The sequence below is a fragment of the Chanodichthys erythropterus genome, chromosome 2 (genome assembly GCF_024489055.1).
Source record: "Chanodichthys erythropterus isolate Z2021 chromosome 2, ASM2448905v1, whole genome shotgun sequence".
NCBI classification, from domain to species: Eukaryota; Metazoa; Chordata; class Actinopteri; order Cypriniformes; family Xenocyprididae; genus Chanodichthys; species Chanodichthys erythropterus.
The window spans coordinates 39,133,616-39,146,508 of NC_090222.1; the positions used below are offsets into that span (position 1 = coordinate 39,133,616).

At 30.8% G+C, this 12,893-nt stretch overlaps 1 protein-coding gene across 3 annotated transcripts in view; it reads left to right on the plus strand.

Annotated features, from left to right (window-relative positions):
* The window catches only part of satb1b (SATB homeobox 1b), a 65,461-nt gene that overhangs the window by 50,643 nt on the left and 1,925 nt on the right, over positions 1-12,893 (plus strand). For all 3 annotated transcript variants that reach the window (XM_067397864.1, XM_067397855.1, XM_067397872.1), the window contains exon 12: positions 9,598-9,804. In XM_067397864.1, coding sequence (XP_067253965.1) covers positions 9,598-9,804 — 207 coding nt within the window. The remainder of the gene's footprint in view (positions 1-9,597; positions 9,805-12,893) is intronic.

Genomic DNA, 12,893 nt, shown 5'->3' on the forward strand with positions numbered 1-12,893 from the left:
GTAGCCTCGTTTTAAATGATTTAAAAAATCTTAAATGACTGTAAAGAGTTGGGAGATCATGTGTGTCAGCTCTTAAAGTGACAACAGCCTAATAAACCTGCTGACTGTGTCATTTAATGTTAATCAAACTGCAAAAGACAAAGAGAAAATCTATCAGTGCTCTCGACCGAATAACTTTTGTAGCTTTAATAAGGATTAATCTATATTTAATGTATTATACTTTGTTAACAGCTATAATTATTAATTTTATCCCTTGAAATTGAGAAAAATCTTTTAATAGTTGCAGTATTGGCATCAGTGAAACTGACCTTCATTCGTAGTGCTTAGTTCAAAGATTCAGTGTGATATTGTGTATTACAATATAAAAATATATAACAAGTTTAATGTTAGGTGCAATTTAATTGTGATTAATGACAAAAATGTGTGATTAAATCGATTGATAGTGCTTATATACACACAAACACATACATATATAGTTACATTATATTTGACCAACATAAAACTATTCAAGTTCATCAAACGCTTCTGTCATAAAAGTTAGGACTTGATATATTTTTGCCGTTTTAAAGCAAACTCGTGCATTAATTAAGAGTGCTGTTGGAGCTGACATGTACAATTTGGAGGTTTTATGCAGTTTTAATCTATAATTCAATAAGATCAGGCATGATTTATCTGCTTAATTACTCTCTGATATTAGCAATTAAACTCCAGCTTTGAATTAAATCTCAATCACACGCTTATAATTGATGGACTAGCGTTTTCTCATAGGTTGCTTGTGTGTCGAGGGCTCCTTGCAGGCATTCGCTGCTCTTTGTTTGATTTGATGCAATCAACCTGGGTCTTTTTTTTTTTTTTTTTTTCAGGATTCTTGAATGTTAACCTATTAGGGAGCACCAGATAATCCTGCTTTTTTTCTTGCAAATATTTTATAGACAGAAGGTAGAAGGTGCAAAGTATTTTAAGTTGTTTTTGGGCACAATACTCACACAGATATTATATAAAAACAAACTTTTTTTTTTTTTTTTTGATGTGATTAGTCTTTTGACAGCACTAGCTATAATGCATTATATCTTTTTCATTAATAATTGTAACCAAACTTAAATGCATTCCTTATATCTGAAATCGGTTGTCATGTGTTAATGCATTATACTTTGTAAAGGTGTTTTCAATGAATAGAAAAGTATTATAATGTATTATAACTGTGGTTACAGTTATTCATATAGACCATACAATGTATTACAAGGTGCACTACAAGGCATAATTAATGCATTAATATGCATTATACATAAAGGCTTCATTGCATCATTGTAACATTAGTGCCGCCCACTGGCGTGTTAATGAGAAGAGCAATAAAAGACTAAAAATATTACCTTTCAAAGGATACTAATGCAGGAATATGGTTATTTATTTTCAGTTGAGCTTTATTTATTTGTATTCAGTACATTTCACTGTGGATTCTTTGGTAAATCAATCACATTTCAGACTTTTAGGATATGGACTCGACAGTAATGCAACAACATGTCAGTAACTGTGTTCATTCTAATGCCTGATCTGATATTAATGATTCATGTACAGTCAGATGATCTTTGTCTGTGTGTCAGTAAATCAAACCAGCGACTAAACGCTCAACTTCACCTTGTTTCTCTTAGTAGGATGAAAATAATCTGTTATTTAAACAGTGATTAAATTATATATAGAAAGCGATCAAAGAACGCTCCCTTTACAATCGCTGGAGCTGTCAATCAAACAGCGTGAGTTTATCAGTGACTGAGTTCTGGACTCGCACCAAAACTCACGTTTTATTCAACTAATCCCTTAGTTACATCATGTTTGCACTGTTAGTTATGATGAAAGCATTCGTTAGTGTGCAGAAATTGACGATATCACTGCTTTCATGATCTCAACAACATGTCTGTGATCGACTACAATGTTCATCACTGCAACCTTTCATGCCACGATCTAAATATAATGCCACAGATCTACATGTAATGCATCACTTTTCATGATTAGTTAACCTTGAGAGCTGTAATAGTAAAAAGGTGCTAAAAGCATTCAAGAGAGTAATACTGAGCTAATTCATATGCAAAGATGAGTTTACACACAGCAGTGGGCGTTTACACTGAAGTCTCACAGCAGAAACGCCCCTCAAATGAGAGGGCTAAAATCAGGGTAGGAAAAATGCCTTTTATTTCTAATTAATCACCATTTTTAATACTAACATTATAAGTGTACCCCAGGAAACATTATAAAACAATAAAACAACACGGTTCATGACCACTTTAAGAATCCAAATACATCCTGGTGCCACAGTGTATAGTAGACTAACTTCCAGAAAGCTCACAGGGAACGTATTAATGGCGTCATGCATGTTGCTCAGCAGGTTTTTTGAATACCCGCACATAACAACCTTTTTGTCTCTGTCTGGAGATGTCTAGATAGATGGATAGACAAACAGACGGCCATTATTGATCCCTGAGGGGAATTTTTTCATGAAAAAACGGCTCTATACATTTACATGTTGCAATCAAACAAGACAAGACGCAACACGTGGCACTGCAGCCTTGCATATATGGTGAGAATTATGAATTATGTGCTAAACAATATCTTTATTTAGCCATGTGAATCAACAGATAAAGGCCCGTTCGCACCAAGAACGATAACTATATTTGCGTCCACACCAGCGCATGATAACGGTCTGTTTATTCTATCGCCCCCTTGAGTTCGGAGGTCTGCAGTGATTAAATATACCGCCTTCATCCTCCGGCTACAGACATGAGTATCTTCTTGACCACATCTGTTGGGAACGGACGCGTCTCTGTGTGTTTAGAGTTCATCTGGGGCTCTGGCCTCATTTTCTCTTCCTCCATGCCAAGACCATTTGAATAAATACTGGGAGAAGGTCTATTTGCATAGCAAGATATCCAAAAAGGCAGTCCGTTCTTGGCCTATTTTTGGCCTGTTTTTTTTTTTTTTTTCTGCTTATTGTTGCAGAAGATTCACATATGCTGTGCGAACGCATTAATATATTTCAGCCAACAGATGGACTTGACGCGCATGCGGCGGGTCCAATTCCTTCACTCGTACATCCGCAAACCCCACACACGTTCGCTCGCTCGCGGGGCCCCGCGCGCAGACGAAAACAGGTTTGAACATACTGTATTATCTTTTGAATTGATCTGCATGACACTGTCTGCCAAAGCTGAGCCGGTGCCAGATTCAGGAGGGGCGGGAGAGCAGGAAACAATAATGCTTTGTCTGTTGAACACTGCAGCCCTCTGCCTGACATCAAGATGTTTGTTTCTCGCTTTTGTTTTTACTTCAACGCGCTCAAGACTGAAGCCATAACAATGGATTAGCATCTTTATTTAAAAACAATGGAAAAGAGTGAAAAAGAAAGAGCGGTTCTTTAACATCTGCCCCCAGATTGCGGTTTTGACAGCCGTCCGTGTGAGCGACAGACCAGGAGTTTGTGTGTTTGTTTAATGGAGGATCCTGATACGCCCTCCGGTCTATAGGGGCCGTATCTCTACCGAAACTTGCTGACTTGTTTGAGAAAAGCAGCCAGCGATGTGATGACTGATAAGCGAACAGCCGTGTCGTAGAGGGCAGAACGCTGATCTGGAGACAGCGGTGACGGAGATACCAGCTGATCTAACATCATGATTTACAGAATATACAAACTATATAGTAGGCAAGATTAGGATTAGTGCGTCTCAAGTATAGGATGCAATAGTGTCCGGAAGGAATAGTATTTTTGTGTAATTTTTGAGTTATACTGTATGTCAACAATACATGTCTTATATATATAATTTTATTCATTGTGTGTGTATGTATGTATGTATGTATGTGTATATATATATCTTTATATAACATATATACATATATATTATATATATAACATCTTTAAAAAAAAAAAAAAAAATTATTTATATATATATATATATATAAAATTATTATTATTTTTTTTAAAGATGTTAAAACAAGAAATGTAGTTGTTAATTGAATTTATTTTGCATCAGTTTTTGAATGTCTATATATTTTTTATTAGGTTAAAGTTTTATTTTTCAGTTGTTTATTATATTAAGTAAATTTTATCACCTACTTGGAGAAAAAAAAAATAAATAAATAAATAAATATAAATAAATAAATATATATATATATATATATATATATATATATATATATATATATATATATATATATATATATATATATATATATATATATATATATATATATATATATATATATATATATATATAATTGTTTTTATTTATGAATAGAAATTTATTTAGTTTTATGTTGATGATAATTTTGTGTAATTTGAGGTATACTGTATGTCAACAATACATGCTATCTTAAAATATGTCTTTATTTTATTAAAAATATTTAATTTAATAAACTAATTAAATTTTTTATATACATAAAAACAAAGTAAATTAACTTTATTATATTTTATAGAATTTTTTTTTTTGCTTTCCTATAAAAGAAGATATGTTTATCTTTTTTCCAAGCATAATTTACCATGTCCAGAAGACATGATATTTTTCATTTAATTTTGTTTTATATATTTTGTGTAAAAAAACAAAAACAAACAAAAATACAAAAATTAAAATTATGTATATGGTATTTTTTTACAAAAAATATAATATATAACAAAGACATATACAACATATCTTCTCTTACAGGAAAGCAAAAAAAAATCTATAAAAATATAAAGTTAATTTATTTATATTTTTTATCACAATATATCTTTTTCATCTTACTCATTTGAGGATCTGCTTTGATTTGCACCTACTTTTGTTGCTAAATGCTTAGTTTAATATTGCTGTGTTTTACTTAACATGTTTAATTTGATATATATTTATTCCATTTTGTTTCTAGTTATATTGGTGGTATTAAGTGTAAATTGATCTGCTCAGATGCTGTTTAATGCATCACACTCTCTAAGGGTGATGTATGAAGTCATATTTTTGGTACCATATAAAATGTTATTTAGAGAGATTTCCCTCTTAAATAGCTTTGATTTTCTCACTCAGTCGCCTCCTACTGTTTCTTGATGGGTATCTCGACTATACGTCTGTGTAGTTTATACCATAGCGAGTGCGTTTCCCAGTGACCTTGCCCAGTCTCTATATTCTCAAAGTTTTCCTGTCCAAGCACACACTTTTAGTGCGCAGTATAAGTATACGGACTGGGATTCGGCCCAGTGATGCGGCTGGCCGGTTCGGGAGTGGCGGCGGCGCCGAGGGCCGAGCGATTTGAGGCCGGTGTCGTCTCTGAGGAGTGCGAGGCCTGGCAGAACAGGGTGAGCAGAGGGGACGATAAGGAGCAAATGAGATAATAAAAAGGTGTTGATGGTGCCATGTGACTGTGATGTGGAAAACCGCAACTGTCTGGGGCTCCTGAACTCAATCCCAAGGTTATTAACGTGCTCTCTGGCATCTCGGGCAGGGCGAGGGACATAAACACCACGCTGTTCTCTCACAGTTGTGTCCTGTGCGTCTCTCATTGGCAGCTTGTGACCGCTCGGCCCTCACACTCATACACACGCTGTCCTGCTTAGTTGGGTGAATCTTACGCATGAATTCAGCCATTGTGTGCAAGAGAAATATTTTTATCAGAATGCACCACTGCTATTTATACCTCCAACACAATGAGGCTCTGGTGGGCTCCTGGACCCGCTCATCCTGCACCACTTGACCCGTCCAACAACCACACGGCCTTTATGGGTAACATACGCTTGTGAAGTTGAGCTGTGAATGGGTGAATCTCACTCAAATCTGTCAAGAACATTTTAAGGTCATATTTCATACACACGATAATTTACATTTAAGGAAATTTTAGATTAAAATTAAATCAAGATTTTATTTGATTTCATTACTTAATTTGTGTTAACATGTGACCTGGACACTCTTTCTGGGATTCACTAGAATCACTATTGAAATCTATCAACTATTTTTAGTAGGCAATGAAATGGAAATCAAATGGAGATGCTGAAGTCTCCTGATGTTTGTCCTGAAACCCCATTAAATGTGGCTTAATAAAATAAAATCTTAAAGCTTAATATTTTTAAGGCAAATTTAATAGATTTTTTTTTTTTTCCAAACATCAGGAGACTTCAGCATCTGCATTTGAATTCCATTTCATTGCCTAATAAAAAAAATAATTATGAATTTCACTAGTGATTTTTCTTTCATATGGCTATTGGGTGAATCTCACAAAAAAAAAAATATATTTTATTTTATTTTATTTTATTTTTTATTTTATTTTATTTTATTTTATTTTATTTTATTTTATTTTATTTTATTTTATTTTATTTTATTTTATTTTATTTTATTTTATTTTATTTTATTTTATTTTATTTTATTTTATTTTATTTTATTTTATTTTATTATTTTTTTTTATTTTATTTTATCCTCCCAAAAAAAAATGTCCAGGTCACATTTCACAACAAAAATACAATAAAATTAATTTAAAAAAGTGTAAGATTTTATTTTATTGTATTTTATTTTTTATTTTATTTTTATTTACATTTCACAACAAAAATACAAAAAAATCTTAGACTTTTTAATTTATTTTTTTTTATATATATTTTTTATTTTTATTTTTTTTTTTATTATTATTATTATTATTTTTATTTTATTTTATTTTATTTTACTTTTTTATTTATTTATTTATTTTTATCCTCCCCAAAAAAATGTCCAGGTCACATTTCACACCAAAAATACAATAAAATTAATTTAAAAAAGTGTAAGATTTTATTTTATTGTATTTAATTTTTATTTACATTTCACAACAAAAATACAACAAAATCTTTGACTTTTTAATTTAATTAAATTTTTTTAATGTTATGTTATTTTATTTTATCCCCAAAAATTAAAAAATCCAGGTCACATTACAATACATTATTTTATTTTATTTTATTTATCAAAAAAAAATGTCCATTTCACACCAAAAATACAATAAAATCTTACACATTTTAATTTAATTATTATTATTTTTTATTTGTTATTTTATTTTTTTATTTTATTTTTTATCCCCAAATAACACCAAAAATACAATAAAATATTAAGCTTTTTTAAGATTGTATTTTATTGTCAAAACGAAAAAAAAAAAAAAATCCCAGTAACCTTATTCTCATCTAGAGCTTCATAAGTGATCACCACAATCTCAATCTGTGCTCAGTTCTGCCAAAATACCAAACTCTGCAATCAAACGATCTCATCCTGAGCTCCACATAACACGCTACTCTTACTGTACGTCAACTGTTGACTCATTATTACTCGTATTTATTTCTCAATGTTTCGAGGAGAAACTTTATAAGACAAAGTTGATGCTTAATGAAACATAACTGAGAACTGCTTTAAAAGAGCGATTTACTTTGCCTCTGTAGGTTTTATCATCATCACTAAGCAGTTAGTTATACATGACTACATTTCTTATCTCCACATCCTTCAATAATATGCATATGACAGAATTGGCCAAACAAATCCCAGTAACGCTCCTGCATCCCGGCCGTCTCTCTGCGAGTGCGCTCTGTGTCTGGTAAGACAGTGGAAGAAATGCAATTGGACAAAAACAAACACAGTTTCAGGTCTTGAAGGCCCAGAGAGCATTACTCCATCAGTGTGTCCGTCCACTGCAGAAGTGTTTGTTGTGTTTTTGTTCTATAATGCAGCAGCATTAATGCTAATACCTCTGTTGACTTTCTCTGGTTTGGTTGTACGTCGATTTTTTTGGTGGCTCAGTGGGATTTGTTTGCAGATGTTTGATTGAGGATTATTTTACGATAGTGTGTTAATGGCTGCGATAAGGTGTGTGTTTGAACCGTGTTCGGCTGCAGACATCACAGCAGGAACAGAGCTCAAATCCCGCGCGTGCAAATAAAACAAAACGCGACAAACGTGGCAGAGGAACAAGGTGAGCTGATGAGCCTCTCTCTCTCACTCTCTGGGGCTTTACATGGCTTTTGGGAGGAGCAGGAACATGGGACAACAGAAATGCTGAGTTATCTTTGCCATGCAGTGCTCTGGTGTGGCTCTGGCTTCTGCTCCGTGTGTGTGTGTGTGTGTGTGTGTGCTGGGTAATCCTGTGGAAATGAAAGGTGCTGCCACACACTGGCCTGGAGATTACGGCATCACGTTTGTAAGTGTGCCAGGACTCAACTGCAAGAGCTTTTTTCCTCTTTTCCTTTCCTGAAAGTAGGATTTTACCAGACTTTATATTAGGAATTTATGGAGGACTTATAATGCTTTTGTACATGTTCAGCTTTCTTTAGAGCGTAATTTTGCTGTTTGAGCATGAAAAAAGACTCTTTATCAGGGTCACTGTTTCTGAACTGGCTGAATATAAAGATTCTCTCCTAAAGTGTTAAATTGCAGTGTTAAAATGTTCGCTATACTGCCGTAGTTCATGACGTTTTCAAATATGTATCGGTTATCCAAAAAGGACAAATATTAAATAAACATAAAATGCTAAAAACAACTCTTTGGGGTCAGTGAGATGTTTTTAAAATAAAGAAATTAATACTTTTATTCAGCAAGGATACATTAAATTGAGCAATGATTTCTGAAGGATCATGTGACACTGACATCATGTGACACTTTATTTTATTTTTTATTTTATTTTATTTTATTTTATTTTATTTTTTATTTTTTATTTTATTTTATTTTATTTTATTTTATTTTATTTTATTTTATTTTATTTTATTTTATTTTATTTTATTTTATTTTATTTTATTTTATTTTATTTTATTTTATTTTATTTTATTTTATTTTATTTTATTTTATTTGTAATGGACTCACACAAAAAGATAAAATTATTCCTAACAAATGAATGTCTGATATCAGTGCAAAACCTTCAGAATATTAAACAATATTTTTTGTTTGTTTGTTTGTTTTAGAATGATTTCTGGAGGATCATGCTACACTGATTTATTTTATTTTATTTTATTTTATTTTATTTTATTTTATTTTATTTTATTTTATTTTATTTTATTATCATAATGGACTGAGATCAAATTATTCCTAACAACTGAATAAATTTGACATCAGTTCAAAAACGTAAAAATTTTATTTATTTATTTATTTATTTATTTATTTATTTATTTATTTATTATTTTCTTTTTTTATTTTTATTTGTAATGGATCAAATTATTCCTAACAAATGAATAAGTTTAACATAAGTGAGAAAACTTAAAATTATTAAACAATATATATATATATATATATATATATAATATATTTAATGATTTCTGAAGGATCATGTGACACTGACATCATGTGACTTTTTATTTATTTTATTTTATTATAATGGCCTGGGATCAAAAGATTCCTTACAAAAACTTCAAATTATTAAACAATAATTTATTTGTATTTTATTTTTTTAGAATGATTTCTGAAGGATCATGTGACACTGAAGACTGCCGTAATGTTGCTGATTTTCAGCTTTGATCAATTTATGTGGAATATATTCACATAAAAGCTTTTTAAAATTGTAATAATATTTCACAATATTACTGTTTTTCTTACTGTATTTTTGCTTAAACAAACGCAGCCTTGAGCAGAAATCTGACGTGTCTGTTGACTCTTGCAGGGCTGGCTGTGTGAACTGCTGCGCTGGAAAGAAGACCCGTCCCCGGAGAACCGCACACTCTGGGAGAACCTTTCCATGATCCGCCGCTTCCTCAGCTTGTCCCAAATGGAGCGTGATGCTATATATGAGCAGGAGAGTAACGGAGGACAGCAGCACCACACGGACAGACCGCCTCACCTGCTGCACATGCCCACGGACCCGCTACAGGTCAGAGACACACACACGATACACACACACACCCGCTACAGGTCAGAGACGCACAAACACACACGATACACATCATATTGTAGACTGTGCGGGATACACTTATAGTCCTAGATCATGCATCATTTTCATAACAGACCTTTTGTCTGTCTTCGGCTGTTATTAAACAGTGCGATCCATTGAACACACTGCCATTCTGTCTTTTCATTCCTGGCAGACATTAAATATGGTGCTACCCTGATTAAGATCTAGTTATTTTTTTGGGGGGGAAATTCAACAGGAAGTGGGTTATGTATTAAATAAACATGTGGTAATGATATAAAAGCTCCCACATCTGAGTGCTAGAGGTGGGTGGCATGAATAAAATCATATTTCATATTTTATCGATCACAGTATGGCTATTTTTGCTGGAAATCTTTTCATCATCTCCATTTTATTTATTTTATTATATAAAGGAACCTAATGAAATCAGACCAATAGATCCAATTATTTCTTAACAAATCAAGTCTGACATCAATACAGAAACTTATTTTCAATACAGAGATTATTTTATTTTATTTTATTTTTTTATTTTATTTATTAATTTTTTTATTATCATAATGGACTCAAACCAAAAGATCAAATTATTCCTAAAAACTGATTAAGTTTGACATCAGTGCAAAAACTTCAAACTATTAAACAATTTTTAATTTAATTTAATTTAATTTAATTTAATTTAATTTAATTTAATTTTTTTATTTTATTTTATCTTATTTTATTTTATTATTTGTAATGGACTCGAACCAAAAGATTACATTATTCCTAACAAATAATTTTGACATCAGTGCAAAAACTTCAAATTATTAAGCAATTAATTTTTATTTTATTTTATTTCATTTTATTTTATTATTTGTAATGGACTCAAAATCTAATTATTCCTAACAATAAAATAAGTAATTTTGACATCACAAAAATAATTTATTTTATTTTATTTTATTTTATTTTATTTTATTTTATTTTATTTTATTTTATTTTATTTTATTTTATTTTATTTTATTTTATTTTATTTTATTTTATTTGTAATGGACTCAAACCAAAAGATCACATTATTCCTAACAAATAAATAATTGACATCAGTGCTAAAACTTCAAATTATTAAACAATAATAATAATTTTGACATCACAAAAATAATATTTTATTTTATTTTTATTACTTTATTTTATTTGTAATGGACTCAAACAAAAAGATCTAATTATTTTATAATTTTATTTTATAATTTTGACATCACAAAAATAATTATTTTATTTTATTTTATTTTATTATTTTATTTTATTTGTAATGGACTCAAACCAAAAGATCGAATTATTCCTAACAAATAAATAATTTTGACGTCAGTGCTAAAACTTATTAAATAATAATAATAATAATAATAATAATAATTTATTTATTTATGTTTGTTTGTTTGTTTGTTTTTATAATGGACTCAAACCAAAAGATCACATTATTCCTAAAAAAATAAATAATTTTGACATCAGTTTCAAATTATTAAACTTTATTTTATTTTATTTTATTTTATTTTATTTTATTTTATTTTATTTTATTTTATTTTATTTTATTTTATTTTATTTTATTTTATTTTATTTTATTTTATTTTATTTTATTTTATTTTATTTTATTTTATTTTATTTTAAAAACCCATGTGGTAAAGCCTTTATGTTTGTTTTTATTTGCCCAGAATTGTGTCTAATTGTGATCATTTGAAGTGTGGATGACTGTATGACTGTTTCAAACACTGTAAGTAAAGCAGTCATTAGCAACATCGTTTGTCTGCATTTAGATATTAAGGACAGCTATAGCTATTCTGATCAATTCATCACTATTCTGAATCTAAGTTTAATCACAAAAATCCCCAAGTTCTTGTGGTTACAGCTGTGCATTTGATCAGATATTATTTTGTTTACTCGCAAACATATGGTCATTCCAAGAAAATAGCAAAACATTTATTCACTTCCATTTTCACCACTTAAGGTGACGGGATCCAATCATGGCTGCTGCAGATTTCAACATTTACCTCTACACTATTGGTTAATGCAATATTTTAACCAACATTAACAGATTATTGCACATTATTAATGTTAGCTAATGCATTCATGTTAAGAAATGAGACCTTATGGTAAAGTGTTATCAAACATTTACATAAACATAATTGCATGCTGTGGGATAATAAAGCCATAAAACAAAATACACGTAAAATTATACTTCATCTTTAATGTACTGCATGTCAGCTGTTGACCTTGTACTTGCTCATGTCCCATATTTTCTGCCTATTGTATCCCAATGTCTTTGAAATGTTATCAGGAGACTAGTGCATTTGCAAAAATGTTATCAAGCATTCCTGCTCCCTTTGGGAATGTCCCAGGAAAAGCCGTCTGTATGGTGCATGGAAAGCAGCAGCTGCCTGCTACAATGGCCCAAACTCACAAACAATGGCACATTTCAGAGCGAATGTGTCATGTGTTTACAGCGGTGTGAGAGTGGCCTAAACACAGACAGCGATAGCGCTCGCACCCGTACATCTCTCTCAGGACCCGTGCGATGCCATCTCCACACGTATTGAGTCTGTTTACCGTGTTCAGCAACAGCTTTTCAATAGGGCTTGATAAGCAATCATCAGACCGGCACTTTATATGTGAATATTCTGATGAAAGAGTTCGCATTCGTGTTCACAGGGAGCAGGTTAAGATATAATATCCCCACATCCGAGTGCTAGAGGTGGGTGGCATAAATAAAATCATAATTTATCGATCATATTATTTTTGTTGAATCTTTCCATCTCTCATTTTATTTTATTTACTATTTACTATATACATTTTTAGTTTTGTTCAGTTTAGGAACCTAATCGATTTAAACCAATAGATCAAATTATTAATAACAAATGAATAAGTCTGACATCAGAGCAAAAACTTCACAATTATTAAACAAGAATTATTCTCTTTTATTTTATTTTATTTTTTCGGACCAATAGATCAAATTATTTATAACAAATCAAGTCTGACATCAACACAGAAACTATTTTTTATTTTATTTTTTATTTTATTTTATTTTATTTTAT